Source organism: Gopherus evgoodei, chromosome 18 (genome assembly GCF_007399415.2).
Source record: "Gopherus evgoodei ecotype Sinaloan lineage chromosome 18, rGopEvg1_v1.p, whole genome shotgun sequence".
Taxonomy (NCBI): domain Eukaryota; kingdom Metazoa; phylum Chordata; order Testudines; family Testudinidae; genus Gopherus; species Gopherus evgoodei.
The window spans coordinates 8,000,299-8,026,850 of record NC_044339.1 but is presented as its reverse complement, the minus strand read 5'-3'; the positions used below and the strand labels follow the sequence as shown (position 1 = coordinate 8,026,850).

Genomic DNA, 26,552 nt, shown 5'->3' with positions numbered 1-26,552 from the left:
CCCTATGGATGGCCCTGATTATAATACTAGGTCTTTCAAAAGCACTTCAAGAACCATGAAAGATGTGACATACATGCAAAGTATTGTCCTTGCTACAGATGATGGACATAGAGAAAATATTGAGGTCATTTTATTCTGGGGGCTGAGGGGTGGAAGTGGGGTTGGGAAATGGCTGATGAGATGCAAAGTTGTGAAAGTAGCCTTGTTTGAGTTGCAGAGGCTGCATAAATTGTAGTGAATTCTTTAGATGCCCTGTATGACAGGGAGCCAAGAAAGAAAGAATCTTCTAAGGTGAAGTGTTCATTGGAGTTCTACGAGATATTGCTTCAACCGAGATGATTTGCTCAGGCCCACAAAGAGGGTCTAGAAGCTTTTCTGAAAAACCCCAGGATGTTAATTGGTTTCTGTATTCAAGTTGGTCAGTACCCAGAGTGTGTTTATATTTCCTTTGCCTAACAGATACTCTAAGGAAGCTGGATCAGAAATCCATTTGCTGGATCAGAAAAAAGGCCTTGAGTCAGTTTAAACTTTAGCTATTTATCCAAAAGTCCTCTCTTTGTCTGTTGGTCTTTGGAGAATCCACTTTGAACTAATACGCTTCTACCCTGATATAATGCGATCCTTGGGAGCCAAAAATCCCTGCCGCATTATAGGTGAAACCCCGTTATATCGGAGTAGCGGTGGCAGGGCTACAGCGGTGATTTAGAGAGCTCAGGGCTCTGGCCAAGGGGAGCCCCAGGCCCTTTAAACCGCTGCCCGAGCCCTGCTGCCAGAGCCATGGGGTTACCACACTATATGCGAACCCATGTTATATCGGGGTAGAGGTGTATATTTGAGCCAGTGGTGGTATATCTGTGGAGGTGTTGCAACCTAAGTGAATTTGCTTAATCACCTCCCACTGTTCTCAGCATCTGGAGGAGCTGTGATCAACCTCCCCATGGAATTACATGCAATCTCTGGCCCACAATGGTGTATAAAATCAGTAAAGTAAAATCTCCCAAAGATGTTGCAGGAAATTGCTACATCTGTCATATGCCACATTTGGCATCTTCTCTGGCAGCCTCAAAGTAAAAAAGGGATTAAATCATGGAGACTGCATTTCCCTTTTCCCTCCAAGAGGTCCTTCCTCATCAGAGCTGATGCATTTTGGCAGGGCATATGGAAAGCTGGCAATCGTCTTGTGTTGCATCTGTGCCATGGGTAGAGAACTTCAGTCTTCAAGATGCAGCCAAGCATTTTTCACTAGCCCTAAAATTAAAGGGGCACAGTTTACTTGAAAATGACACTTGTGTGACAATATTGTACCTGCTCCAATTACTTGAAAGACCTGAGATTTTGGTAACTGAAAGGCAATAGAGAAAAGCATTTTCTCTCTGTTTTGTGTGTGTTTAATTTGTGCATTTGACAGTCCTTTCTGCAAGGTCAGCTTCATTATTTTCTCACCCTTGCTGAAAAGATCCCTTTATAAATAACTAAAGTGGAGTAGAAAAAGAATTAAAATGTTATAAATGGATTTTTACAAAAAACTTGAGACTTTAAAAGTAATTTCAACTAATCAATATTCTGCATGAATAAAATTTTAATTAAATATGAAGAGGGAAATTAGAGTCTCTTCTCCTTTTGGTGGTGATAGGGTTAGTGGATTTCTTTTTTGGTTTGCTTATACTATTGTGCGTCTACTCTGGTAGCAGCTGCACATTCACATAGTCTTGTAGGCACTGATTTGCGTTCTCCTGCAATGACAAAGGTGTCTGGGGGAGATATCAACTGGCAGTGGAATCCAGAGCATGCAGGCAGACCTTTTTTGATATAAAACTTCAAGGTCTCTGACTTTCTCCACACACTTCCATCCTAAGTATGTTTGATCGTTTTCTTAAATGGAATCCTTATGGGGAGGCTGGTGCCAACAGCACAGTTTGAAACCTGTTAGCTGAAACAAAAAGCTTTCTCTCTTAAGGAAATTGGAAGCCTGATTTTTGAAATCTAAGTGCTTTTGTCCATCTGTCTTTCTTCAAATAGCCTCCATTTAAGCTTTTAAAAGTGTTCTGAGTGCTCTTCCACCAAAAACATTTTGGGTAGGGTTATGAATTTTTTTAGATAAACTTACTGCTCTCTCCAGCTGTAATGGGTTGAAAATGCCGCCATCTATAAGCTGTAAAAAACGTAAGTTATAGGCTTCTCTTAAAATTCCATTCCTGCAGTCTGCAAAAGAAATCTAATACTTGTAATTAAATCATACCCACCTGAAGGAAAACTGGAACACTTGCACAGAGATTACCTGCTTCAGAGGCAAATTGAAGAGAATTTTGAAAGGCAAAACATTCATTTTGTCCTGTCTTTAAAAATTTAAATGAAGCAGAGATGCATGCTGCTTTTTCTTGCTCGTATTTATTTGTGAAGTGTGTAAATCCTAGTATATATTTATGTAGTTATTTTATCTTTTTTTCATCTGGGAAGGTCGGTGAAACGAAAACTTCCACTTCTATTTAGTGATGGTTACTGTTTTGCAAGGGGCTTTGGTCACACACAAATCCTCACTGGGCTGTGTGTGGCACAGGAGTCTGAAAAGGTGAAGCCTCATTTGAAGAGTGGGACCTTAATATCTATGAAGAATAAAACAAATATTTAGGAATCAGGAAGGAAGGGTTAATGGCCATGAAATAGCTAATCCATTATGTACAAGATTTCATGTTACAGGCTATCATCCGGAGAAAGAAGGTATTATTGATCTATAATAGATTGGGGTGCTTCTTTGTTCTAGGGCTATATTTTATAATCAGGTATAAATGTGAATGCAAGACAGTCCTCATTCTGTGGAATGTGTTGATCCGGTTTAGTCCTTAAGGCTGAGAGTAATGTTACATAGAAATTCCAGGTGCCAAAATCTTGTTTTGCATCAGAGATCTACAAATGTAGGATAACATTTTCACTGACAGCAAAACTTTTTATCAGTTTGACATCCACTAATATCTTTGGTATTACCCAACAAACAACAGCTGGGATGAAATGCACTGGGGAGTTTACCATTCCTACAAAACAATCTTCAACCATGATCCAGAAATTTGGAATACAATGGGTTATTCTGACACAGTGAGGGTAGGTGATTTACAATTTGGACAGTTAGTTCTGATCATATTTTGTTTGCAGGGAAATAGACTATGGGCAAATTAATACCGCAGCATAGGAATCTATTGAATATAGACCTGATAGCAAGTCAGCCTCTAATATTTCTGTGCTGATGCCTTGTCTTCCTGTTCGTTCCTATTTTTACATAGCCTGTCTCTCTTGTCCATAGACTTAGGTAACATTTGGAAATAAAATGCTTTAGGACTTCTTGTGTATTGGCACTGCTTCTGTTTCTTGGATAAGATGAAAGAGCTGGCACTGGCCTTAGTCAAATTTTTAATTATGAGTGTATATAAAATTGTGTTGTTGCAATTGATTGAAGGGGATAAAGGAAGTTGAAACATCCATTCAGAGTTATAATCCCTTTATGGGCAAAGGTTTTGAAACATTTTCTTTTATTGGATGATGATGACCAAATCCTGTAGTTGGTGTGGGAGTAAATAATTCTTTAGATTTAGGAGCTTTCTGACCCTCAGCTGTGCAAGAGGAGAGTTAAATTCAGATTATTTTTAGCAGCATTGGGTAACTTGTGTTTTAGGCGGGTTAAAGAACGCCATCTAACTGGAGGAATTGTATCTTGTTCAATCATTTGCCATGCTAATACTTGTTGTAGGTTAGAATTGAAGTGATACTGTTCCCATATCATAACATAACTAGGTTCAAAGGGAGCAGGTAACAAAAGCCCACCTGTAAGTATGAAAAAGGTGACCTTAAAAGAGGGTTAGATGTTTGGGAGGGTGGAAGGGAACATAGAAAATTACTAACGGGCCATAGGAGCAACAAGAGGGAAATCAGTGGGGAAATCTGCTCAACATCATAGATATCTATGCATGCACAAGGGCTGGGTGTATGGAGAATAAACAGAAAACTGGATGTATTAGTACATAAACTAATTATGACTTAATTGGCATCACACAGAGACTTGGTGGGATAAGTCTTATGGCTGGAATATTGGTATGATGGGGTATAGCTTGTTCTGGAAGGACAGGCAGGGTAAACGGAGGAGGTGTTTGTGTTTTTATGTCAAAAATATATACATTTGTTCGGAGGTTCAGAAGGAGATGGGAGGCAGATGAGTTGAGTCTCTCTCTAAGTAAGGATAAATGGGGTAAGAAATACGGATGATGTCTACAGTAGACTGCTACCATCACTACCAAATCAGAAGTGGAGGTGGATGAGGCATTTCTAGAATAAATAACAGAAATATCCAAAACGCAAGACCTGGTAGTAATGAGGGACTTTACTTTACTTTTCCAACAGCTGTCTGAGTAGTTAATAGTATGTCAAAACACAAAATTTCCAATAAGTTCTTGGAATGTATTAGGGACAACATTTCGGAGTAAGTAACCAGGGGAACAGCCATTTTAGACTTGACTCTGACCAACAGGAAGGGCCTGGGAACTAATTGTCCCACTCTGCTCAACATGGGTGAGGCCTCAGCTGGAAATAGTGTGTCCAATTCTAGCCACCAAACTTTGAGAAAGATATAGACAAATTGGAGTGTGTTCAGGGGAGAGCAACAAAAATGATAAAAGGTTTAGAAAACCTGACTGATAAGGATTTAAAAAACTAGGCATGTTTAGTCTTGAGAAAAGATGATCTGGTAAGGGCTGTTATAGAAGATGGTGATCAGATGTTCTCCGTGTCCAATGAAGATAGGGCAAGAAGCAGTGAGTTTATTTGCAGCAAGGGAGATCTTAGATTAAGTATTAGGAAAGACTTTCTAACTCTCAGGGTAGTTAAACTCTGAAATAGGCTTCCAAGGGAGGGTATGGAATCCCCATCAATAGAGGTTTTAAAAAAAAAAAAAAAGGTTGGACAAACACTTGCCAAGGATGGTTTAGGTTTCTTGGTTCTGACGCAGCACAGAGTGCTGGACTTGATGGCTTCTCAAGGTCCCTTCCAGCCCTAAATTTCTATGATTCTATGATTCATAGCTTCCATTTGGATGAACAAGACTCTTTTTACTTACTTGGATAATTATAACTTACTAAGGTTAAGCCTAGGTTGGTTGTTTTACCACAAAAATTGTTTTTTTGATAACTTGATCCAGGAATTTTTATAATGGGGAAGGTTTGTAAGTAGCAGTTTTGCTGATATGTTGATTTTAACTAAATGAACGTTGCCCCATAAGGAAGGCTGGAGATGCTGGTTGTTTATCAGATCTGTCTGAATTTTGTTTAGTAGTGGAGTGTTTAAAGATATTGTTTAGATTTACTGATATTACCCCTAGACAAAAAAAGTCTATAGGTGCCCGTCATAACTGAAAATATGTTATTAGTGTCTGTTTTTGTAAGGGTGCAGTTTTCAGTTAATTTTAAGACCACCCAGCTTCCCGAAAGAAAGGAGTTTGATCTTTTCTCCAAGGTGGAGAGGTTGAGTATGTTAGCAAGTTGTCCAGCAAAAGTAAAACTTAACGTTTCCAATTTTGACTCCTGCAATAGATTAGGTGATGGAAATGGGTATGGCCATGGGTTCAGAGGCCAGTGTTTATAATAGGAGATAGGCAGCCTTGTGTATTTCCTCTTGCCAGCTTAAAGGGCTCTGAATATATTAGACAATATGCTTGCAGTTGGCATTTGATAAAATAGATTGATTCATGCACAAAGTTTGCATCTCAAACTGAGCACTTCTAAGATTGCAGCATTTCCTTGGTTTTTTTTTTCTTTGTAATGTGCCATCTGAAGCAAGAGTTGGAATGGGTGCATCACTTCTGTGCCATTGTATATTGTTGCTTAATTAAAGCTAGATTAATCAGTATGTTTAATAAATGTTGGGAATACTGAAGTCAAAATGCTGGAAGACACCATAGTAAGAATATTCTGTATGTGAATGAAGGAGGTGGTATGTTAAGTACATAGTTCTGGGTTTTGTAGCCTGAAGATTAGATGGTTGGGTTTCTGTTTGGAATAACTGTACATTTTGTGTAAATAGTTGGTGTGCTAAGGAAACTTCTTATAAAAACTGAAGGAATAGCCATCAGAACCAGCTTGGATAAGTTAATTGCATGTTAGATTTTGTTCAGAGCATGGTTGTCCTTTACACTTTGATACTTTCTGCTGATTTGAGGAATGTTTCACTTCCCTTGGAACTTCTGAAGAGAAGTACAGTCCTGACATGCAGAAGTATATAGCAGACAAACTCAGAAATGCTATCTTGTTCAGTAGTTTTACTCTGTATATTTGGGTTTTTAGCAAAGCGTTTTAAGAATGCACACCTACTTCTTTGGATGCCTTTGATAATTCTTTGTAAATAAAGACCCATCAGTTATCCCAGATCAAATCAAATAACCCAGTAATAACGTAAGAAAAATTGACCAGCCTCCTCACAAAGTCACCACCAGAGATCTATTTCAATAACCTTCCTTGATTGAGTCTATAAATGTGTTGGGTTTAAGATTTTGAGTCAGCCAGCATTTTACCATGTTCACTTCTGCAATAGCTGCTTTCCACATGTTCCTAGGGCTCTGAGGACCTAATTCTCACAGCTGATCCTAGTAAAACATTTGTCTACCTCACAGGCGATCACCTGACCTCTTTTTCACTCAATAAACAATTGACTTGGAAGCTGGAATATTTGATCCAGTCTGTTATGAAGGGCAAAACAACTGTTGATGGGAAAAGAAGGTGTTCAGTGTCCCTGTTAAGTAATGCATAATTGATTGTTGGAGAGGAGGGGCTGCAAGGGTACTTCTGGTCAACACAGGTTTTCTGGCCACTGGTTTCCTTTCACCTGGAGGAGCAGCAAAATGTCATATGGAATTGCAGAAACACAACTTAGTTTTCTGGACTTATGTGCTTAAAAAAAGTTTGGTGCGGAGAGGGCAGCATTTAGGAACAGAGGCTGCAACTGTGAACATAAACAGTATGAATACTGCAGGCTGTCTGGGATACTTGCAGTTTGCACGGGGCTCAGGTTCTATTTTATTCATTCCTCAGAGGGTGCGTGATAGAGGCCGATGTCCTGTCTGCAGCTCTCTGATGCTGTCTGGTTTGAGATTTTTTAGATCTATATTTGTACTGTCTTATGTGTGCGTCCATTTCACTTACGAATGCAACGAAGCCTGCACTTTCGGGGTGGGAACCCTTGTTTTGTGTGTTAATCTTTCTGATGTGACAGAATTCTCTGTTAAACAAGTAATACAGTCTTGTAACATTCACTAAAGCATTTGAGTTTTCTTTTTTTTAATGGGAAATTGCTGCCTGAAAAGTCTTCCTGTAGCTGGATGTGACACAGTGACTTGACTCTGCCTAGTGTCTCCCCTGTTGAGCCAAATCCAGCAGAGAGGAGTAGGAGGGGAATGAAATGTGGGGAAAGCGAGGCCAGATGGAAACAGACTATTCTTTTGCGCTTTGCGTTAAATAGATGTCAGGCTAGACACGTCTTAGAGAAATTAATAACAAATGGTACTTACCGAAGGAAAAGGCCCTTCTGGATGGTCTACACTAAACCTGATGTGTGTTAGCAGACCTGGAGCATTTTAAAAAGCGCCTTTGCAAAGACTAGGGATACCTTTTTAAACTAGCAATGATTATATGCAGGTTGGTTGTTCACAGGGGAAATGCAAAGGAGAATGTGGGCTTATAAAATGGGAATTCTAAAATTCTCAGAGGCAGGCACAAGGCTCCATCAACCCTTTAATACCAAACATTTCACTGAGAGCACGCAATCTCTGCCACCTTCAGAAATTCATTAAAAAACCTGCAGTTTTACAAATCCTGTTAATTTTTGCATGCTGTTTAAATGTTTTCCTGATGGTTGCGCAAAAGTAGTACTGTGTTTTATAAAACCAGTTAGTGGAAGAGAATGTAAATATTATTTGTTGGCTATATAGTATTTTGCTCAAATCCTGACAAAGCTCATGGTGTACAAAAACTCTCTGATAAAGTACCCAGTCTAACTGGATACAAAATCTTTCAGGTAAGCAGTTTTAATGGCTAAGGCTTCAGTGGCTTCCAGCATTAAGACCCCTCCACCCTCAATTCCAAAGAGCCACTACTGAAAATTACTCAGACTTGGAAAAAAAACAAACCAAGCACCAAACATGACTGCACATATACTGGTAACACAAAGATCAGAGGTGATCTATAGGGAAAGTTAGAAGCTATAAACAAGTTTTAGGAATGTAAGGTCCCCTTTCTATCAATATTCAGAAATAGCTGTTTATGATCCAGTTTTGACAGATTAATAGTTCTTGTTGTAAGTTCAAACATCTGTGGTTTGAGCCTACACTTCTCAAAGCCTTTCAGAGTTGCCTTGATTGTCTAAGTTTCTTTCCCCCTCCCCTTTTTTCTTTCCCACAGATCACCATGGAGTAACAAATACGATCCTCCTCTAGAAGACGGTGCCATGCCATCTGCTCGCCTGCGCAAGCTGGAGGTGGAAGCCAACAATGCCTTTGACCAGTACAGAGACTTGTAGGTCAATTCTACCATGTAGAACCCTCTGCTTTCTTTGCTTCCGTCATTCACATATCTTGAGTCTAGGAAACACATTCATTAACAGCCTTTGAGAGTGGCTTGCAGTGTGCATTGGAGGCAGAAGTACACACACAGGCTTATTGACTGTTGATCTACTTTACCATTTGTAACGTTAGTAAAGTAAGGAGTGATCAAACGTGTCAACTGATACTGAAGCCAAGCTCTGAAGGGGATACAGGGCCGGAATTCTTTCCTGGCACACCTGCATTTCTTTTTCTAACTGCAGTCCTGCCCTGGAATGACCTGTGTTCTTATTTGTCTTGACCAGCTCAGTCTTAAGCCATCTGTTCTTCCTCTTTTTCCCAGCCCTCCAAACTGAGTCCTTTGAAAAAAACAATCCCAACAGCAGAGAGTAAATTTTAGAGACTTGAAGTGACTTGTACATCCTCTTGTAAAACAGTATTTGCAGGCATACTGAAATATATATTCAGTTGTGTGGTTTTTTTTAACTTCACTGTTAGTGCAATGATCATTCAGTAAGACTTGTATCTTTCCAGACAGTCAGGTGCTACTTTTTCACACCAGTAGAGACAGAATTCCATAAAAAACTTTGAAACCAAGTAGAATGCCCTGCTTTCTGGACTCCAGCAGGCTAGACTGGCCAATTCTCCATTACTTTCCATTCCACATGCCTGGAAAGTGGGAATTAACAGATCATATGTAGAAAAACTATTGTCGGGGGACAGTTTAGCACTAGCAAATTGACAGTTTCTCTTTAAGGTTTTAGTGGCAACATTTCTAAATCGCTTTCCTTACCGAATAACTTTTTTGAAAGCTGAGGCTGGACTGGGTTTTAACTCCCCTTTCATCATAGGGCTTGATTTATTATCAGATTTAGCAAGGAGTTTGTATAGTCCTTGGTCTCTTAGTCACTGCTGGGATGTAAATAGTAATTCTATTAATTTCACAGTTCACACATATATAGTAGACTGAAATATAAATGCTGTATTACTGGAGATTTCTAACTACTATAAAAAGCATGTGAGCACATCTCAATGGCTTGCATATGTTACCAGAAGCTAGTGATAAAAACACAGCCTTAGATGTAGTTACTTACTATGGTTGATTCTTAAACTACTCAGGCACTAACAAATGCAGGCAAAAGGTAAAGATTTTTAGTTCTTGACCACTTCCTTTCTTTTGTTCATCTGACCTGCTATAAATGGCAAGATATTAAATCTTGGTGCTTTTTTAAAAGGTAACTTTCTGTAGAATACCACTGAGATTCTTGTGTGTGTTTGACTTCATGTTTTGTAACACTTTTTTTATAATATACACACACCTCTCTACATCAAAAGAATGTTAAAGTTGCAAAGGTAAGTGCTAAAAGGTTAGGAAATTCCAGAGTTAAGATTGAGCGTGCAACTTAAATTCAGTCCCCTTGTGTGTTATGATACAATCTTTAATTACGTGATCACAAACTATTTTCCTCTCCCTGTGTCCTTGTCTGATCTCAGTTGCCCCTTCCCTAGATTGGCTCTCAGTCCGGTTTTCCCTCACTTTTTGCCCAGCCAGTCCTAGTCTACATCCCTGTCTCCTAAACTCCTGGTCCTAGTCTACTCCCTCTGTTGCTGCCCCACCTTGGTCAAATTTTTGTCCCCCCTGCATTCCAGTCTTCCTGGGTGGCAGCAGGGGAAGCCTTGAGAGCACACTCATTGCTCTCATTTCTATTACCCAGGCACCAAAGTGACCCTCAGGAGTTGAGAGCAACAGTTGCAGTGAAAATCCTGCTCTCAGCCCCTACAGCAAACTTGGAGGATATCTTTGGAGAATTTAGCTGCCAAACTTCTTAACAAGTCACTGCTGAACATGTGCAAGCTGAACATTTTCAGCTTCTTATCTGTGCAAGTTGGGGCCTTTTTCTAGAGGGATAACAAAGGGCACATCTCTGACATACAGGCAAATGCCTTCCAAATTTCAAGTCCGTGCTCTAAAGCATTGTAGTGTTAGTTTCTCAAACAAAATGGTTGCAAACATTTTTTTTTAATGTGGGTAAAGCCATGTATTTTCCCCTAATTTTGTTCTTGGAAATGGCTAAATCATTCCCCATTCCCCACCCCCAAACTTAAAATAAACAATATCTGCCTGAGACAAACCACTTTGCATGTGAAACTTCAGCCAGAAAGGTTACTTTGGTACATTATTAGCAAGTGAAACAGGGTCTTATTATGGGAAGTACTGGGAAGCCTTAACTGTAGACATTGCTGCTTGTGCTTCCTGTAATACATTATGTAGGCCAAGACTGTACTCAGTTAAAATGCAAGATAATAAAAGCCTGCACTTATTATGCTGTATCTGGTACCAATGTGCGTACAGTGCTGTTTAGGTAAGTGTGACCTATCGTGCTCTCTCTATTCATCAAGAGGACTCAGAGCAATTTGTGATACCAAAGTCTTTGAGTTAATTTTCTGTTGGAACGACATTGCACAGAAAATGTCTCTCTGCCCCCTGTAGTTTAAGTTTGAAGGGAGGAGAATGTTTTTAGTTATTTTAAACATAGATTATCAAGTCTGAACAGCTCTCGTTATTGGATGCTTGCGATTATCCCCACTGATTCAGCTAATCCGTTTTAGCTAGCTAGTTCCATTGCATATTGCAGTGCTGCTGGTTAAATGCAGTGATACCCAATCATATTCACACTCAGAAAATAATATGATATAACACAGCTGTTACATTTTGACTAGCTAGTACTGGATTTAAGTATACATCAGTGTGTTATGCCCATCATTCATATGGGGAAACTGAGGCCACTCATGCTCTTTAACAAGGAGTATTCAGTGTGCTTATGAAATTGGGAATAACTAACCACATTTCTCTTCTTGTATATTTAATATGAAAAAAAGTCAAGAATTTTACTGGACCAGTGTGGTTATAATTTCCCAGTAAAAGCCAGACACCTCCCAGTGCTGTAAAATGTCTTAAACCAGGTTTGGAATTATTGTGTGTGAACCTAGAAAACTAAGTAGGCTGCTGACTGTCTTAGTGCAGTTTTATATTGAAGTGACACAGCCTCTCTTGGGGGGGAGGAAATTCATGCTCTAAAGCAACCACATCTTAGTAACCCTTTTCACTTTGCAGGAAATACAAAAACGCTTCTGAATGATGCTCTAGAAACTCATTTTCACCACTTCAAAATGTTAGTCACATTGAACAGACAGGTTCTTCGTTTCAGTGATACAACTTTTAGCCACACTGTGTGTGGCAAACTTAAAAAACCCCACCTCTGAAGGCACCTTGCCGTTGCTTCCATTATTATGCCTGTCTCCTGCATTGCAGATGGAGAAGGGAACCCCAGAACTTCCTTGATGATAGTAGTGCCTCTGGGGTTGTTAGAGCAGATGCTGAGTGTATCGCAACAATCATTCAACAGGCTAAGTGTAAACATCTCCCTCTTCCCCCAGTTTAGAGGATGTTTTATATGCAATACTTGAAAGTGCAGCCTGAAACAGTTGTGCTGTTATGTTTATGCCGGGGGTAACAGACATGTTACCAACAGCTAATATAAAATGTAAACATCAAGTATAATTTCTGCTGTTTAAAATTCTTCTCTCTCTTTTTTTTTTTTTTTTAATGAGAACTCCAGGCTCTAGTATATATTCCCCAGGCAGTTAAGTCTTCCATGGTGAGGGTTCATCTTCGGGTTTGCACAAGCACTTCGCAACTTTGTTGCTTTATCTTAACTCCAGCACTTTCCTTTTCTGATTAGTTGTAGGTACCTCTTGCTCACAGTTCTCAAGGTAACAGAAGTTGTTTGGTCATTTGTGAGAGCCCCCAATGACAGTAACATGCCGCAATGCACTTCATCGTGGCAACATATATCAATTCTGTAGATGACTTAAAACAGCAAAACAATGTATATTGCAAATCCCAGCAGAGATGCTGCTAGCATACCAGGAAGCAGAGGTTAGAACAGGGATCGGCAACCTTTGGCACGCGGCCCCAGGCCAGTGGTGGCTGCGGGAAGCAGCGCGGGCTGAGGGATGTGCTGGCTGCTGCTTCCCGCAGACCCCATTGGCCTGGAGTGGCAAACCGTGGCCAGGGGGAGCCGCAATCGGCCGAACCTGCGGACACGACAGGTAAACAAACCAGCCCAGCCCGCCAGGGGGTTACCCTGGAGAGCCGTGTGCCAAAGGTTGCTGATTCCTGGGTTAAAAGAATCTTGTAGAGCGCTCTCTCTCTGATATTTTAAAATTGGGAACCATATTGTCTTCTCTTAGAGCTTTCTGAATTTGAATTCTGAATTAGATCTGTCATCTTTAAATAATCTGACTTTGAAGTTGTCTCATTAGTAAGCAGTTGTCTGGAATTATTGCTGTCAGACAATGTAATAGGCTTGATTACGGACCAGTCGGTCTGAGAGACTGCAGGCAAGAATAATAGGTTGGATAAAAGCAAGGCTCTTCTTGACTAGGCCCAAAGTAATGCTAAGCCCTTGGTTCTCAGAGTTCATTCCATAGGGCAAATGCTTCACTTCTTGGTTTTAAAAGATTTTTGGACAGATTATTCCAATGTCATTTCTTGGGGTGGAAGAGAAATGTATCCAGCTCTTGAAGAACTGGGTGCTTTTGTGAGCAGGTTCTATTCCCAACCTGTTTTTTCAAATACAGGCAACATAATGGGAAGAGTCTGAACTCTACTTTCCTGGGGTTTGGTTTTTATTAATTTAAAGTAACAATAATACTGCATGGAGTTCAGCTGAGACTTTGTTCAAAGAATTTGCTGCTTTCAGGGTTCTCTGCACCAGCACTGCTCATCTTACACCTTAGACCCTCTAGGATATTGTTCCTACCCCTTATCTGCAGGTGGGGAACAAGTCACCCACATCGGTGAACCATCAGAACCTATGTAGCAAGTGGTGTCCTGTCTGGTAATGGCTAAGAGGGGGTGCTTCAGGAAAACAGTGTTAGGGCTTTTTATAAATAATCTGTTAGATAATCTGTTCATATTTGTTCGCTAGTGTCAGAGTCTTAAGTTTTGGTCTTCCCTAGCCTACATATTGGCAATTCATTTGATGTCAGCACTTTAATCTGAAAACATGTTGGGTGAAGCTTGTATCACAAAATCATAGAGAATTGCTTAGAATAGTAGTGTCTTGAGCATTAAGATACTAGTAGGCTGCTGAATATTCAGTCTATATAGCCACGGCAGAATTGTTCATTGGTGCCCTGTCCAATCTAGTTTTAAATAATTCCACGGATTGCCCCAAATCACTTGTGAAACAGTCTCCCAGTTTTTCTGTCAGTAAGCCGCCTTATTCCTATTTAATCCTTCGTAACTGCATATCATTACTTCATTCAGCCATGCTAAACTCCTCTCTCCTTGCCAGTTATGATCTTACCCCATTACTTCCATTTGATTTTAGTTTAAATTCTCACAGGAATCTTCAGACAGTTGTTGGTGCACCTTAATTTCACAAGTCTATAAAATCTGGGAGAAACTAAGAGGGCAGGGGGGAGAGAGAACACTTTGCTGGGCAGGTAGGGTTGGGTTAACACTTGTGGAGACCAGAAATGAATTCAACTTGAGTCTGAAGAAGTAAACTTGGTATTAATTCAGTCCCTAGCAGATACATATCATATATGGTTTTAAGATTATTAGTTGTATTTCACAGAAATGCAGACCTGTTGTCGAAATGGTAACTTGAATTTTGATCTCTTGCTGCCAGATTTAACACTTGTACTGCCTAAAGCTAATGCCCTAATATCCTTTTGTTCATTAGTTTATTACTCCCATATGCAATCTAACGTTTTGCCCAATACGGTTAATCCTTGCCTCTCCACTTCCCACACTGAGAAGAATATTCCTTCAAACATGTGGTTGTAATTTATTGCCCTTAACGGGCATATGTGCAATTGATTGAAATCATAGCATAATGAGGACCAGTGAGTCTGGATAAGTGTAACTATTTTACATTCCACGTTCTTTTGCTTAGGGTTGGAGATAATCAGTGCTTTAAGTTATCTAATCATCCCTTATTGTTAAGAAGAGGAGGCTTCTGAAGTGAATTAAAATAGACTTCCCTGTGGAAAGATGCCTCTTGTCTGGATTTTTTTTTGAAAATAATTTCAGGAAGATGAGTCTTGGCAGCCTTTGGCTAATTCAGTAACCATGAGTAAGATAGCGGATGTCCCGTTTTTAAAGGGACAGTCCTGTTTTTGGGGACTTTTTCTTATATTGGCACCTATTACCCCATACCCCTGTCCCGTTTTTTCACAGTTGCTATCTAGTCACCCTAAATATAGGAGAAGTTTAAATGTTGACTTCCATTTTAGGGAACCTCTTTGGTCTTTCTTGGGTTAAATAGGATTTATTAAGTCCTTGTCTGTGACAACTTGAAAGATCACAAAGTGTTCTCATAGTCTTAATCATCTCATTTCTGAAAATGCACTGGCTGAGCTAACACTTCATAGCGCCCACTATCCTGTTGAATTGCAGACTTGGTTAGTATCCAAAATGGAGTAAGTTATTCAAGCATGCAGTTTGTATTAACTGTGCTGCTGATGGTACTGCTGCCATGGAGACCTTAGTTCATGGATTTACAGAGGCTCTCAGTCTAGTAGACGTGGCCTAAGTGAAGTGTCCACCACTCTTGTCCTTCCAGCTTGAGGAAGAAATGTTACAACCCATTTCCCCTGTGTATATGAGTATACATAGATATAAGACTTCTAGTAGATGGATTGAGGTGATTGTTGGTCAGAAACAGCAATGAAATCCCGTTTACCTAGGTAAACTGATAGCTTACCCGAGTCAATAGTGTCAGTGTCTTTTTGCCTATAGTTTTTAATCACTTTGTATTGTACAGACTTCATTTGCTGATGTCAAATAATAATTCTCCTTGTTGTTGGACCTTGTCCATCAGTTCCTCTCTCTCAATCTCTACACTGGCTTCTCCATCACTGTCACGTCATGTTCAAGTTTCTTGTAAACATCCTCAAAACTCTTCTCATTGCTTCTCATACACATTTATCTTATCCCACTTCTCTACACCCACTTTGTTGTACTGATGGTGCCAGCCTAAATTCCCTCTAAGCTGCGCAGCTGCATGGCTGTGCAGCAGGCTGTGAAGTGTCGCGCAGGTGGGGAGAGGCGCTTCTTCTCCGGCCCTGGGTTGCTGCGGCGAGAGAGGGCTGGGGGGAGTTCTTTCTCCTCGCCACAGCCTTGGGGAAGCCTGCACCCCAAATCCCTCATCCCTGGCCCCGCCCCAGAGCCTGAACCCCGAGCCAGAACCCTTTGCCCCAGCCCTGAGCCCCCTCCCATGTTCCGAACCCCTTGGCCACACATCACCTCCATATTGACGCACATAACAAAATTCATTCTGCACATGAATGTAAAAAATTAGAGGGAACATTGCCAGCCTCTGTGAATCTACTTGGTCAGCTTGTCACACATACGTGGCTGTGCCCTCTTCCATGTTATCTCTCTATATGAGCTCATTTGCAGTGCTACTAAGGCACTTCTAAAGGCACTGCCCTGCTGTAAAGCCTATGGGGAGACTTGTTGAATGAAAATATTTAGTGCATTCTGGGTGCTACCAGAAAAAAATACTAGTATGCCACCACTTGGAACATTTTTACATGTGTGCTTAACCAACTGAGTTTCCTATATAAGTAACAATCCTGATTCCACTAAGGAAATAGAGGATGCCATGTGTTGGAGGCATAATTAGTGTTTAGTTTTTACATCAGCCACCAGTACTGTGCATTGGAGGTGGGGGGTACGATCACTGAAGCTTAGATTTCTCCAGCCTGCAGTGTAATTTTCAGCTCTTGAAGTGATTAGGCAGCTGTGAGCTCTTTATGTAAGAGTTCTGTCTGTGTTTTAGATGTAAACCTAGTTTGCCCAAACTAAAAACCATGGGAAGCTTTGAAGTAAGTTTATTACCATTAGCTCACTGTTCCTCATTAATGGTTACTAGGTCTTTGTGATGGCTTTCTCTTCAGGCATGATAGTTACTGTGGCTTTCACAGTGAGGGCTCTGCAGATTGAATCCAGATGTGTTTGTTATGCATCCCAGCACTAAGGAAACCTGAGATTTTCTATCCCACTGCTGGCTGGGGCTTTGTACAACAGGGTGTGACATCAGGATTATGTCACCCATGAGTCTTGCCTCTGGGTTCGACTGATAAGTACAAGATGACATCTCAGGACGGGCTTAAATCACCAAAATGCTAGTCACTTTAATGTTCAGATACTTACAGAATTAAAAACAGGATGGTTATGCCAGCAAACTCTTCAGATGTAAGAGAATACAGTTAAGGAAGGGACCCTGATTCAGCCCTGATTTTAGCCAGCTCAAAGCCTAATAAGAGACAGCTTTGCACTATTCTATGTAATTATGCAGGCTGGGATGAGTTGTTTTTAAAAGAGGTGAGAGAGGAAAGCAAGATGAGCATATTGGGGAAACATCATTCAGTTGCTCTTGACCGGATTCTCTCTTCTGCAGTGGTTCATTTTTGGTGTATCTATATGCAGAATTCCTTCTAAAGCACTTTTGAGCATTCTGATGCTCATCAGAGTTGTTCTCTGCCTTGGGTTCCCTTGCTGTTGTATCCTTAGTGTCTTAAAATCTGAACACAAGTATTGGAAGAAACCTATTAGGTCATCCCTGCTGATGCAGCGTTATCCTCACAGTACATGTTCCTAGCGTAGGTTTCAGTGTCCCAGGCAATGAAAGGAGTTCTGCTACTTCCTTAGGAAACCATTTCATAGTCTCCTACTTCATTATCAGGAAGCCTTTTGTAATATTCACACTAAATTTTCTATTTAACTTTCTCCAGTTCTTTCTGACGATGCTCATTATTGCACTGAAATCCTTTCTCTGGTATTTCCATCTTCAGTTATTTATGGATTATGCTATATCCTCTTCCCCTCATGCCCCGCCAGTCACCTTTTTAATCAAGATGTGTGCATTTACCTTTTTGAAGCAAATGAATGCTTCCAGCCTCTCATCACTCTTGAGTTATTTCTCTGAATTCCATCAGTTTCTCTAACAATAGGCTTATTTCTGGTTGGTGTTCAGAACTCCTCTCTGTTCAGCAGAATCTGTGTACATATTAATGTGTTGATTATTAATAAGACACTAATGCTACCTAAGAAGTGACCTAATACCTGTCTCTGCATATGCCATTAGATACTTACTTAAGTCACGGTTATCTGTACTGTATATGCTCTTTGTGAATTCTTGAGCCATATGTTCCTGTCCAAACCAATCTGAAATGATTTTTGAAGTAAGAATTTGTAGCACACAATCAAATGCTTTACTGAAATCCACCTAAAATGGCACTTACTTTGTCTCTTTTCTAATTTTATGATTGTTAAAAAAATTTTGATTCCTCAAGACAAACTTAATTTGCATAAGACCATGCTGCCTGTTGAACATTACAGCTTTACCCTCTGTGGCTGGGATTTAAAAAAGAGCCTCAGGGAGTCTGGGTGCCTGACGTCCATCAGAATTCCAGACTCCTAGGCTCCTTTGAAAAGCCAGGCCTCGATGTTTAGTGACTTACCCCTTAATAATGCTAGGTCCTTGTTGTTGAGCCACTTTACTATGCTCATCGCCATACATTTGTAGGTGCAGCTGGTGGTTTGATAATTCCAAAGTTCTTGATTACCCCTTCAAGACAATGTTTGGCCAGACAGATGCATCAGAACAAGAGTTAGACTGATTAAGGATAATCTTTCTAGCTCATATAGCTGTTTGTCTTATTGCTGAACATCTGAATCTCGGTTAGAGAATATACACATATACTCAGAATAGAGCAGTTTATTCTTAAAAGTACAAGGGGAGAGTTTCAAAGGCACAGATGTCAGTTAGGTTCCTAACTCCATTTGAAAGTCAAGGTACACTGAGCTACAGGTCTGTACGCAGTAATAAGGAACCAGATCTGAAACTGGCCCTTGGACTGTCTGACACTTACGATCCAGACTGTGGAGCTCAAGAGCATCACCATCCACATCTACTGACTTTGGCATGAACCTAGAAAGTGGTGGAGGATACAGTACTTTCAGTTGAGGTTGAGTACTACAATGCCATTTGCATCTCTGAAAGCTCTCTGTGTCTTAAAAGTATGGTATGTTTTAATGAATAAGTTGGTATCAGACTGTGAAGTAGGGTTTCGAGGTGCCCGGTTTTCAAACAGAGTCTGCTCAGAAAGGGGACCCCTAGCAATGCCCAATCGGACACCAAAAATTTGGTTACCATCGGGGAATGGGGAAGAGGTGGTGCTGGGCCATCAACCCACGTCAGCCCCTGCTCAGCTAGTGCCGCCTCCTATCTGGATCTCATGGGCAGGCAGGCAGGCTTGGTATCAGGCTGCAGCTCTGGAGCAGAGAGGACGGGGGGAAGAGTGATGGAGGAAGGGCCAAGGGAAGAGGTGGGGGAGGGGGGACTTGGCAACCCTAGTCAGAAGGCTTAACTCATCAGTGAATAATACTCCTTATAACCTGAGTGGCTAGAGTAAACTTGATGTATGAATTAATATGCCACGCAATATCTGTGCCAAGCATGATTTCAGTACATTTAATGCCGCATGCACAAGAAATGGTTCTTTTTAGGCCTCCCATCTTTTCTGCCAATTATATTTTAATATTCAGTTTTATGCTTCAAATAAAAATAACTTGTTCCCGAGTGGTAAGTGCAAATACAGAGATGGTTCTGTGTAGATCTGTGAAGGTGAATGACTGGCGGATTTAATGAGGCTCAACTCTAGGTTTATTGCATCTTTCCGTACAGCAGCAAGGTGACTTGTCCTGCACTTTCTAGAGTCACACCCAGACAGCAGGTGCAGTAGACAGTGGTGTGTCAGAGTTCTCCAGCCTAGTTTGTAAGGGTGTAAATCGTTTGAGAGCCTTCAAGATCTAATTCCTGTCAATGTATTGCAGACCTGTAACACAGCATATCTTGCTGTAGTTTGTCACAAGACTGCTGTCTGAAGCTGTTTACCCCTGTACTGTATTTGTGTTAATTTCTCTGAAGGAAGGGAAGCAGGCCCTTACCTGTATTTAGATTTTGGGGCCTCTACCCAAAGCCGTAATTAACGGTTTTTCCATCCTCCCGGCTTTGCGCCTGGACAGCTGCCCCACTCGCCCCGTCCTGATTATGGCACTGCCTGCACTAGGACACTTTTTGTAACTGTGTATGTCGAGGTGCTGAAGTACTTATTTAAACAAGTCTGGGACTCCACCATGTACCTCTGCAGTTTGCCTCTGAAGAGACTGACATAATTCTAGTTTATTTTGGAATAGCATGTGTGAGCAATTGTAGTTGGCAGAATGTAAAACTCGTCTGCAACTTCATTATATATGCAGCAGGCTCTCTACAGAATGACCTGCTGTTGGTCAGACTGATGGGTATAGGTGAAAGACTTGCAAGCAAGTCTCTGCCTCCTGTGGTTTAATGAGCCTGTTCTGAAACCGGAGATAGACCGTGGTGTTAAAAGATGACTCAGTCTTTTGTGTTGGAGGCTAATGGAAGTTTGCTGGTGACTTCTCAAAGTGGTTTTGGTCATGAAATTTCAAGCACTAAGTAGGGTTGAATGCTTGGGAAAACTAAATGGGGAATGTCACTTTTGACAATGGTAATGTATTGAAAGCCACAAACTCCAGGATTCTAGGCCACTTCTGACTTTTAGCTGTTCCATTGTTTTGAATGCTGTTCTCCTAACATGCAGGCAGCATTATTACTCTTTATAGCTCTCCTTGCAGTTTGTCATCTAGCTGCAATCCAGATGTGCAGTTAAGTGTAACTGGCACTGAAGTTACACATACCTAATTTTATTGGTATGCTGGCTCATAGGACTGTTGCACCTGTGTGTGCTGGAAAAAATTTCTGTTAAATACCTGTACAGAATCTACAGGCATATTTTGGGATGTGTTCATTAAACTGGACCGAGGACACACACACCTTACTTTTTCTACCATTCAGGGAGCATCCTTATAGAACTTCATATGGCCACATTCCTCATTGTGTGAGAGATGAGGGAAAAGGAATAAAAGAACTTTGAATTGTCTCTAATTGAGCCAGTAAAATCCATTATTTCCTGCTCACTTCCCCCCCATATCAAACCGTCCTGTGCATTCTCATGCCTGTTGTTTTATTGTTGAACAGTATTCTGTATTTTCTTGCTGCTGTAAATCTGGGATGGAGAGAAGGTCAATGGTGAAATTACCTGTTGACAAAACTGAACTCTGTCTGTAGCCTTAAAATCTTTTTCCATCCATGAGCTAGAAATGTGTAGTCAGTTGGAATAAATAGCTTGACAACACCTCTTTCGTTGCTGAAACTAGCCATTTTCTTTATACTGATAAAGAAAAAATGCAAGTCAACGTTTGGTTTTGGGTGGGGGAGGTACGTGATGAAAATTGTTCTGTTGTGTGTCCTACCAGTCACTGAAACTTCTACCATCAAATAGGCTCCCCTCCATTGACCTCCCTGTGATTATTCAGTCACCCATTAGAACTGCCAGAAAACAGCAGCCCTTTTGGTGCTGATTTTAATGCTTGTAGACAAATGCTCAAAAGCATTTTTGGAAGACAGTAGGACTTTTTCCTCTATCAATATCAAGAGACTTAGACTCTCCTCTAGGTGCACTGACCAGCTGTTCCTGTTACACTCTGCAATTGCGAGAAGCATCTATATAATTATCTAGAAAAAATCAAAGTGAAGAGTGTCACTTTACCAAATCCCGTCTAACACACCACTTAACATTTTAAAATGGTTTTCCTAAACAAATGGTATTGGTACTTGGCATTGGGTTTTGTGGCTTAATGTTGTGCTGCCAGAGTCATGAGCCAGATACAAAAACCCACCCGCTGTCTTTGGCACTAGATTACCCACTGGAAAATGCCCAAGTGTTTTTATGGATGTGATTTGGTTCTAGCGAAATTGAGAGGCATAACTTGTTTTCATTGCAGTGTGATGGAAACTCACTTTCCCAGTGTATAGTCCAAAATTCATACCAAGCCTTGTGGAAAGAGCTTTCCAATGGCCCCAAACAACAACATTATTAATCTGGTCTTCAGTGGTAAAATAAAGTGATCAATCCGTCCCTTTTTTTTAGGGTGTGCTATTGGAGAGAATGGAAACTTCCTCCCCAACCCAACTCTCTTGAAGTTATAGCTTTGTTCTGGCCAAGCTTTTACTCTCTAGAGTTCCTTAAACAAGTTTCCATCCTATGTGTCCACCCACCTAAACTTCAAACACTTCATAAAGCTTTGGATCTCTCTTAACTTAAATATTTTTTTATTCTCACATTCATAAAGTAGGTCATTTAAAAAAAATTTTTTTTAGTGTGACTTTTTTTGTGTAAAAAGACTTTTTTTCCAGGAGTTCTGTGGTTGAAGAGTAATGGACATAAAATCTCTCTACCTGACCATGACATTCAAACTATAAAGGGGTTCCAGTGAAAAATGGCATGCTACTCTGAACTTTAGATGGCGAGAGTTATTGATCTATTGGATCTAATGCCTTTTCAGTAACTCCAGGGATCAACCTCTTGAGCACAGTAAATATTTCCTGAAACATAACTTTGAGTCTTTGAAACAGTTGCAGCAGCCTTTATTGCAGGTTGGTTATCCCTTGAAGCCTCCATAACATAGGAGTGTGTCAACCAGCAGTGCAGCCTTCTGATAAAGGGTGGTGGGTGGTTAGCACAACCAAAATGTTTTGTTTTTGAATTCTCTTACTACAAAATCTTGCCCCTTCCTCCATGCCAAAGAATAATCTGGAGATATCCAGTCCTTAAACTGAAGAAGACTTGAGTTCCTAGCTATTCTTATTAGCTTTGGAAAAATGTATTTACATTTCGGAAGCCTTGCAAAGCACCAGAAATTGCACAGGAAGATAGGAATTGCCATATTGAGTCAGACCTGTGGTTCATCTAATCAGTATCCTCTCTCTGACAGTGACTAGCAACCAGATGCTTCTGAGGAAGATGGACAATAATCTGCTCAAGACTGCAGTTACACGTACAACAATCTAGAAAGCTCAGAGGGGCATATGTCAAGAACAGGAATTAATGTAGACTGTCACCTCAGAGAAGGTTCTAACAGTTCTAAGAGCCTCTTGGTAGATTCCAGTTCTTCGCTGTGTTTAGTTCCCTTGAGCTGGTCCTGATTTCCAGTTCAGCCATGCATTTCCTTTCTTCATTATAGAAAGCATCAGTTTATGCCATACAGCAGAATTTTCCAAGTCAGTTGCCCATCTTTCTGCTTAATTTTTTATTAAGTGCCTCTTTCTTTTCTGTGTCTGATGAAGCTTTCTTGGACATAGTCCAGTCTTTGTGCAGCAAATCCATGCTTACAAATGTAGATTTAAGTTCCTGCCAATCTCTGTCCAATTTTCTGTTGTTAACCTGTAGCATCATCATTTTTGGGGGATGGGGGGGTGGGGGAAGAAAGTAAGCCTAAAGGAAAGTTCCCTAAACATGATGTCCAGGGTTTATGTATTTATCAGACATGTCCCACATCAGTATGGGTTATAAAAACTGATTAGGGAGAAATAGAACCTGAAACCTAAGATATATTCTCCATGTGACTCTGGCTGAAATCTAGGCTTCTGATCAGTGATATACACTTTCTTTTCAGGAAAACTAGTGAATTTTTGGAATAATCAAATATTGGTGAAGCATACAGCTAACATTTATCCCTTGAACATGATTGCTTTAAATTGTTTGTATTATCATTTGGGTCTCAAGAAAACTTAGCTGGCTATGGCAAAGTAACTTTATTGAAATAGCATGTTAGTATTTAAAACAATATTAATACTATATTTGATTCATTAAATATACAAAGACTAGTTAAAGTGTTTCCATGTGTGTGCTGTTAGTTCTGGCGAGAGGTTCTTCAGATAGTTTTATGTGGTTTCAAACAACATTTTAGCACATTCTTAAAATACCCACAAAAGCCTTTTTGTAAAATCTCATAAATGTGAACCACATAAAAATTATTTTTTTCTGTTTCATGTCATTAGGATCAAAGTACAGTAGGTAAGAATAAATTTACAAAAAAACCCTTCTTGTTATAGTCCCTTTCTTAATTAATGTTTCAGGCTCATAGCAAACTCATAAAATGTATACCCTGTCTGTATACCCTTCAGTAATCTCACTGACGGCCAGTTCACCCACAGTGATTTTTAGTACACGTGCTATGGAAGCAGATGTAGTTTCTATTCCCTAGCCAGGGGCGGCTCCAGACACTAGTGCACCAAGCGCGTGCCTGGGGCGGCAAGCAGTCATGAGCGGCCTGCTGGTCGCTGTGGGGGCGGCAGTCAGGGAGCCTTCAGAGACATGCCTGCGGGAGGTCCACTGGTCCAGCGGATTCGGCAGCAATTTGGTGGCAGCTACACCAAAGCTGCGGGACCAGCGGACCTCCCACAGGCACGGTGTGGAAAGCCACCAGAATGCCGTGCTTGGGGCAGCAAAATACATAGAGCTGTCCCTGTCTCTAGCCTTTCAGCCCTTCTGCTCTCTTCTCCAAGGAAGCATCGGTCAGGCTGGAACTTCAGTTTTCTGAGGAATGGCAAGGCACACCGATCAATGCAGAAGTTACAGTTCATTCCCAGATGCTTCAGGAAAGTGTGAGGGCTTTTTTTTGGTAACTCAATTCTGGCTTCAGCATGTCTGCTCAGTTGAAAGGCTTTCCCTTTTTAATTTGTGGTGATGTTTCTGGATAACAATACTCCATAGGACAGTACTATATGCTGCTTTGTTACTAAATGCCAAATCTGTGCTTGCTGATCCATAGTGAAGGTCCCTCACTGGACACTAATTGCTGTAGTATTGAATTAACTGTTTATACCTGTCTCCCAGTCTTCAGCATTCTTTGGTATGATGGCACATATGTGCAATAAGGAAGAATTTGGGCAGTGCTGGTGTCTCTGTCTATGGTGTGGTGGGGTTTTTTTTGTTTTTAAGCTTTGGTTTGTGTCCTACAGATGGAGAGAGAATATTTGAGTAAAGTAGGCCACATTCCTTTACAATAATCTTTGTCTGTTCACACTATTCTGTGGGCACTGATTGGGGAGGACGCATTTTACTTCTGAAACTGTCTGTAGCATATCCAGAGATCCAAAATGAACAGCAGGTGAAATCAAACCTTTAAATGCAGTTGTTAAAACAGGCTTGTGTAAAAGAAAATAGATTTTTGTCATGTTAATAATGGAGTGAGATTTTCCTTTCTTGCTGAAGGGAAACATGAAATGACTTGTTCATTTAAATTTACATGCTCCTCAAAAGGCAGTTAAAGTTAGGGCTGCAAAACGGTTTAACCTGGGTGACATTTTCCTTCCCTTGGCTGCTGAGCCACTATTCCAGTGAAGGGGGCTACCACTCAAGCAGCCTTCTCAGTTGTGTGATCTGCTCTTGCATTCCTCAAAACTTGGATTTTCTGATATTGTGTACACCCATAAGTGTACATGGTGAGCATATGAATGAAGAGCACTCACAAAATGAACTAGATGTCTGCAGCTATATAAGCACTTGTCTCTTGGCTTTTTCAGTTTCCTGTACTTGCACCAGACGGACTGAACAGCAGACAATGCATTAGAACCACACTATTATGGTCAGCTTGGTAGTTCACACATTAGGTCCAGTTGTGACTAATAGCTAGCAGTATGAGAGACTAGTTAAACACTAAAGCAGAAACAAAAGCCAAATTAAAACTCTGCTATTAAATGGTGTGACAAATCTTAAGCCTTATGACATGAGAGTTGAACTCTTATAGTTGTGTGCGCCATGGAAACTCCTATAAGTACAAAGTTAAGAGAAGCAGGGACTGAAATTCTTTGCTGTAGTAGTTAAATTACTAACATCTCAGTTTTCTGCATGCTGTGGGAGAATATCCATGCTTTACGTCTCTTCCATAAGGAGAGCTTGAGATTCACTGTAGACACTTGCTAAGTTGAGAAGAAGGAACTGTAATTGTGCTAAAATGCTATAGGATTACAGTTGCAGTCTACTAAAACCAAAAAGTAAATCATATGCTCCCCAATCTCTACTATCTCTGTTTACTTTACAGTAGATGTTTCATCCACCACATGTATAATGTGGTATGAAAAGTGTAAAGCAATTAGATCAGCAAAAGAGCAGGTGTGGGATTTTACAGTGTTCATAGTTCTCACAGTTTTGCAAGAATGTACTTTTTGGCCACAAAAGAAGAGAGATTCAATGTTTTAGGTTTATTCTCTGGGTTATACCAGCTCCCAAGCAGGGTACCAGGTGGATTAATATTTAAACCTAGCCAGTGGCCCTCAGTATATTCTTGGACAACGTGGAGACTGCCTGCCTGAAGTGGCATACATAATGCTATATTACATGTCCACCAATGGAACAATTAGCATGAGATGGTCATATAAGAAACCTAGGCTTTCTGAAAAGGTCTCTGATACATTAGCGAAAAAGGCAGAAGCACACAAGCAAGATGTCCAAGTACATAAACAGCTGCAAAGCATTTTCTGGGGCACGACAAAATGTGACCGTGGGCTCTACATCAATTCTCTGGGAGATAGCAGAGGACAACTTAAAGTACGACCATCTGCATCAGCCTGTGGAGCCATCACATGCCGGAGTGGCAGCCATAAACAGCCTTCTAATGCTCCCATCAAGAAATCAGATGTGTCTCCCTTTTCATCGATGAACATGGTCTGGACAGAAGGAAAACAACAAACATGTTATGAAAATGTGCTGAACCAGGCATTTCTGATTGACTGTCTGGAGCTATGAGACCTGGCAAAGCACATGGCTGTAGATCCAGAGACAAACACTTCATCCTTCATCACTCAAAATGTAAAAGACCCATCCAAAAGTTTTATGGCATGGGTGTGCTGCAGGACCTGATGGTATTCCACCTGAGCTGCTCCAGGGTGACCATCAGCCGTTAAGTGTGGGCATCAGGCAAAGTACCAGCCTCCTGCATGAAATCCATGCCTTGCTTAGGGATGCAAAAATGTCT

General features: G+C 40.7%; 1 protein-coding gene across 2 annotated transcripts in view; it reads left to right on the top strand.

Moving 5' to 3' along the window:
• CAPZB (capping actin protein of muscle Z-line subunit beta) overlaps window positions 1-26,552 on the top strand; it is a 106,536-nt gene that overhangs the window by 59,158 nt on the left and 20,826 nt on the right. For both annotated transcript variants that reach the window (XM_030537255.1, XM_030537254.1), the window contains exon 4: window positions 8,430-8,543. In XM_030537255.1, coding sequence (XP_030393115.1) covers window positions 8,430-8,543 — 114 coding nt within the window. The remainder of the gene's footprint in view (window positions 1-8,429; window positions 8,544-26,552) is intronic.